The sequence below is a fragment of the Trichomycterus rosablanca genome, chromosome 25 (assembly GCF_030014385.1).
Source record: "Trichomycterus rosablanca isolate fTriRos1 chromosome 25, fTriRos1.hap1, whole genome shotgun sequence".
In the NCBI taxonomy this organism is placed as follows: Eukaryota; Metazoa; Chordata; class Actinopteri; order Siluriformes; family Trichomycteridae; genus Trichomycterus; species Trichomycterus rosablanca.
The window spans coordinates 16,190,572-16,196,366 of NC_086012.1; the positions used below are offsets into that span (position 1 = coordinate 16,190,572).

A 5,795-nucleotide genomic window follows, 5' to 3' on the forward strand; every position below is an offset into this window, starting at 1 on the left:
CTTGTGGACTGATGAACCTTGTGTAATGAGTAACTACTGTTCCTGTCATGAAAGACGTTAATATCCTAATAAACAAACAAATCTATAAACTGTATTTATTGTTTGTGTTGATGCAGAGACTGATGCTGTTCATTACATTTACTGTTTTACTTTGGTAATGACAGCAAACACACAGGCACAAGTTGTACTTCCATGGAAGCCTGTGGGAACATTGCTGGTGTCGGGGGAGTCCCGATTCCTCACAGCTGGCACAAACAAAACAGAACACCGAGCCCACATGCTAATGAACTTCAAGCAAACAGCATCAACCGTTCAGGTTTAACAAAAACAACCTGATTTTAGACTGACGGAGCTGCTTTTACTGTCTGTATTGTAATTAGTGAACACAAAAAGTCTTTACCAGCACCAAAGGTCGAAGTCAAGGTTCTTCATGACCCACGTTTTACTGTCTAGTTCTGAGTGTTGTTTGGCGATATAAATCTTTACATTTGAGGATTGTGGTGGAAAAAAACCCTTAATGAAATACCTCAGAGACACAGAGAGGATTGTGAGTAGAAAAGAGTTTTAATCTTGTCTGCAGAAAAGGATCACACAGAGATGCGATAACACAGGAAAAAATAAACACCCTTATATATTCTCTTTGGTGACCTTGTAGAACAGTGGAAGGTCCCATTGTTAACATAGATTTCTTCTAAAACTGGGTTTTTGCATACAATGCAATTGACTCACTTATCACGTACACCCCATACACATCCTGTAAAATTCTACTGTAGCAGTATTTTTTCAATATTGGAATATGACTACTGGTAATAATGCCCTAAGCATATTTACAGTTTCCAAGTAGTAAGTGATTATGTATTTATCATTCATAAACATCAAGTAATCAAAGCCCAAGTTATCAAAGTATTTGCATTTGTCTATATTCATATCATTAATAGTTCACTAGTATTTAAAACTCTCTAATATTAAATAAGTAAAGCAGCCCTTCTTAACTTTAATAGTACAACAAAAAATCCAAAAGTTTCAATGAAAAAAACCTCTTGTTTTATCTCGTGACTCATTTGCTCATTTGCACAATTGCACTAAGGTACAAACCACTACAGAGGTCTGAATACTTTTTAAAGGCAGTGTATGTCATTAACATGGCGGAAAAGACTATGGAAAGATGTCCATCGAGGGGCAGCAGCTATATCTGTAGGTCTCGTGGGGATGGATGGTGTTGTTGGTTCTGTGTGTTGCTGGGCGAGTTTGGCCGAGGTGTGAATCCGACTGGGAATGACGCAGGTCACTTCACGTCTTCATTTTTCTGAGACATTAATTTCCTGTAAACGAAGCTGAGTTAACAAGGCTGTACTCTGTGTGTCGATCTTTGTGTATCACTGTTTGTGAAAGGTACAGTATGAGGTAGCAGTAAAACCTGCAAACATCTTTTTATGTTATTTTAGTCTCATCATTTACGAGATTTATACATTAATTATTTTCTTTATTTTAAATAAACATGCACTTACTAAGGAGGTGACGTATGTAGAAATGGGGTTAATATAGTTTATACCATTGCTATGAAACAAATACAAGGCTGTCAGGTGTGCCTGATCACGTAGAAGTCACTCTATTTTAATACCACAGGAATAATAGCTTTAATTAACTTCTGCTTGATGATATACAAGCAGACTGAATGTGTTCTACAAAAATTAATTAAAATAAAATTAATTCTCAGTAATGGGCTCAATTGTCAGTCACAGGACACTTTACTTACCTGCTCTCATCCCCTTCCAGCAGTTTCCTGTAGGTGGCAACCTCGATGTCCAGTGCCATCTTGATGCCGAGCAGCTCCTGGTACTCTCTCAGGTGCTGTGCCATCTCATCCTTCATGCTGCGGATTTCCTCCTCCAGACAGCGTATGGTCCCCTGATACCCTGAAGATGCCACAGCAAAGTTCTCCTCCATCTCTCTGATCTGTCGCTCCAGAGACTCGTTCTGTACACACACACACACACACACACACACACACACTATTAACAAACTATTCAATACAATGATTATGTTTGGGGACTGTGAGAAAAGGAAGTAGTTTCTTATGGATTTGACATCAATGTCCTTTAAGCCTCTGGTCTTGACAGACTTTGTCACAGTTGCATTGACCATGTACACTACACCCTTTCTAATTTTTGAATCAATGAGTTTCAGCCACAACAGTTGCTAACAGGTGTAATCAATCAATTACATACAGGAAAGTATATGCTGCCAACAGTTTAGGGAAGGCCTGTACCTCTGTGCACAAAGTGAGGTCTATAAAAACATGAAGAAAATCTCGGTTTAAAGAAACTTCGGACAGGTGGAATGAACTGGAACATCAACTGAGGCTTTCTTGACCATTATCAGTGCCCAGCCATACAAATGCTATCGTCTTTTGACTGTATAGGCACAAATTCCCCCAAAGATCACACAGAGTGGATGTACTACAAGCTCATGGTCAGGTGTCCAAATACTTTTGGCCATATAGTGTAATTCTAGTCAATTAATTTAGAGAAGACTAGCATATTAGAAGACCATGCAACTGAAATGCCGCTGACCAGATTAGATTACAAGTGTGTTTTGGCTGCATCGTTGTAAACCCTAAACCGTGTTTGGTGTGTAACATGCACTTCACTTACTCTCCCCTTGAGGGCGTCCATCTCACAGGTCAGAGCCTGAACCTGGCGCCGGTACTCACTAGCCTCCTTCCGAGCCGTTTGCTGGGCTTCATCGTTGATCTTAGCAGCCTCTGCTAGTTCTGTGAACTGTAAACACACGTCCACAAGCTAAGACACAAGCTAAGACAGCAAGAGAAAAAACTAATTCAGGGGAATTTTACAATAAAAGAGTAACCAGGTTCAGCATTAGATAACAAAATAAACCAAAGAAGTTACCAAAAACAAAGTAATAACAAAAAAACTGACGCTGTCTATATTAGCATCTCATACATCAAGCTTTAAATTCAGTCAGTCGTAACATGAGTGTTTGAGGGGTTGTTTTTAACATTAATACTAAGTGCTAATGTCAAAATTTAGAGTCAAAATCCATTTTCTCTCAATTAATTTCTTGTTAATTTGCATTAATCCAAATGCATCTTACAATTGCAACCATATACATCCTTCTGATTACTACTGTACCTTAACCGCTGAGCTACCACTGCCCTATTGCCAGTCATTAGCTTAGTCTCCATATTGCACAACTACTACCAGCTTGGGGGAGGCACGCCTCACAGCAAGAAGGTCCTGGGTTCGATCCCCATGTGGAGCGGTCCTGGTCCTTTCTGTGTGGAGTTCTGTGTGGATGTTCTCCCCGTGTCTGTGTGGGTTTCCTCTGGGAGCTCCGGTTTCCTCCCACAGTACAAAAACGTGCAAGTGAGGTGGAGTGGAGGTACAAAAAAACTTGAACTGCTGAATCTTGTGTAACCAGTAATTACCGATCCAGTCATGAATGTAAGCAAAGTGTGTAAATATGACGTTAAAATCCTAAAAATAAATAAATAAATAACTACCAGCTTGGCTGGCACATGCTTCGTTCAAGACACAAAGCTAATCGCTATTTCTTTCTTAACCTGAGGCTTATACAGCATATAAAAAACTAACAAGAACATTAGTCTAAGTGTGAGATTTCAAAATATGTGTTGATTTTTAACTAACAGTTTTCCATCATCATGGAAAGATGGAAGAGATTAGTGCCACCATGCCACGATGGACACCCGGTCACATGATCAGTACCTTAGACTTGTACCACTCCTCAGACTTGTGGATGTTCTTGGTGGAAAGATTCTCGTACTGCAGCCGCACTTCTCTCAGAGCTGAAGTTAGGTCAGGTTTGGTCATGTCCAAATTCACGAGCATCTGCTGCTGCCTGACCTGTGCCTGCAGCTCGGCCATCTCCTACAGACAGGGGGAGAGAAATGAATCTAAGATAGGACCAGAGATGTGTGAGGCAGCATTTAGATCACTTCACCTCAGCATGAAGCTTCTTCAGAAGGGCCATTTCCTCCTGCAAGGTCTCCACCTTCCTTTCCAGGTTTACCCGAGTCAAAGCGGTGTTATCCACATCCTACAGCGTCATACAGATAGATTAATATGTGTCATAAATTTAATCAAACATGCACTAGTGCCCATGCTGGGTGGCCCACTCAAACGATGACCTTGTTTGTTCACCTTACCTTATTTTTAATGCTAAGTCATTATTCCACTAACATGTGCAAAACACACCGCAGATTTTATCTTATATTCTCACATAAATGTTTGTTGTGCATAGTTGTTATTGTGGTTATTTTGCTCAGTGTGTTCATCTGATAAAAAGGTATCATGTTTGATTCCATGACAATATGCCATTTGATACCAAAACATTTTGCAAGTCTGCATTACTGCAAATGATGCTTGTTGATGTTTTCCATTACATAAATAGCAATACTGGACCCACCAGCAATACTGGACTCTGGAAAATTAAATTAATGACTGAATAATACATCAGGTTTAGTGTGGAGACGTAGGAGCCTTTAAAAGTACCTGTCGGAAGCTCTGCATGTTGCTCTCGGCTTTTTCTCTGTGGAGAACCTCCTCCTGCAGCCTAGCAAATCAAACAGGAGAAAAGATTAGACAGGAATCAAGTAGATTGTGCTGTTGTAGCCTTGTGTTTAAGCTACTGGACTAGTAATGAAAAGGTTGCTGGTTCAAACCCCACCAATGCCAGGTTGCTGCTGTTGGGCCCTTGAGCAAAGCTCTTAACTCCTTAATTGCTTAGACTGTTAAAGTACTGTAAGTCGCTTTGAATAAAAGGTGTCAGCTAAATGCTGAAAATGTAAACAATTTACTACTGTTGTAGTCTGGTCAGGGTCACTGTGGGTCCAGCTATATAAATTGGACAGGACACCAGTACACTGCAGAAGTATTGACCACCACCCCAACGCAGACATTAAGATAACATTGCTGAGGATTATGAATTAATTTGGCACATACATGGACAGCTAGATTAGAACTACTAAAATTCTCTTATGAATTAGAAGCAGGCATTGTGAAGCTTGCTTGACTGTGGACAGCGTCAACAACAGACCTGATTAGACCATTTAGACACATTTACTGTCAGCATACAATGACAATAAATCATTTTTCTCCCTGAACTTGGCATAACGTGCAAAGTAGCCCTTTTAATATGGGCACAGAGAAGTCACCGACCGTAAGCAATTATAAATACGCAGTGAGGAGGTCATGCCACAAGACTTACTTGCCGCGGACGCGCTCCATGTCCACGAGCAGGTTGTCCCGGTGCACCTCCGCGCGCGCTTTCTCATTGGTAAGCTGGTCCACGCGCCGCCGGAGCTCGTTCAGCTCGTGCTTGTGCAGGTCATGAAGGCGCGAGCTGCTTTTCCCCCGCCAGTGTTCCAGCTCCGCGCGCAGCGCCTTGTTCTGCTGCTCCACGAGCCGGTCGTTCAGGGACTGCGCCTGCGCCTTCTCACCTGAGCGCGCGACTTTAAACGCGTCGAGCTCCACACACTCCGCCTCCGCAATCGCTCTCCACAGTTTGCTCTTACCGGCCGCATTAAACTTCACATTAACGGGCTCGGTCAGGGGGACATCTAAGCTTGCGCACCCGGTCTGCGCCACACCGTAAACCCGCGCGCTCTTGCTGGATGGGTAGAGAGCCGCAGGTGCGCTGAACTGCACGCGGTTACCGACAGGACTCGAGTGGCGGTTGGAGGATCTGCCGGCGTTCCGTTCGCTACCGAAACGCTTTCTGTAGGAAGAGATGGTGGTGGAGGAGATGGTCGACAT

At 42.3% G+C, this 5,795-nt stretch overlaps 1 protein-coding gene across 1 annotated transcript; it reads right to left on the bottom strand.

Annotated features, from left to right (window-relative positions):
* Positions 1-545: 545 nt before the first annotated feature.
* Positions 546-5,795, bottom strand: viml (vimentin like). Its single transcript, XM_062987321.1, has 8 exons — positions 5,574-5,795; positions 5,248-5,522; positions 4,533-4,593; positions 3,982-4,077; positions 3,747-3,908; positions 2,655-2,780; positions 1,757-1,977; positions 546-1,322 (listed from the first exon to the last, which is right to left on the bottom strand). Exons 1-8 carry the CDS (start codon positions 5,793-5,795, stop codon positions 1,286-1,288), a joined length of 1,200 nt encoding a protein of 399 aa, XP_062843391.1. The 3' UTR covers positions 546-1,285.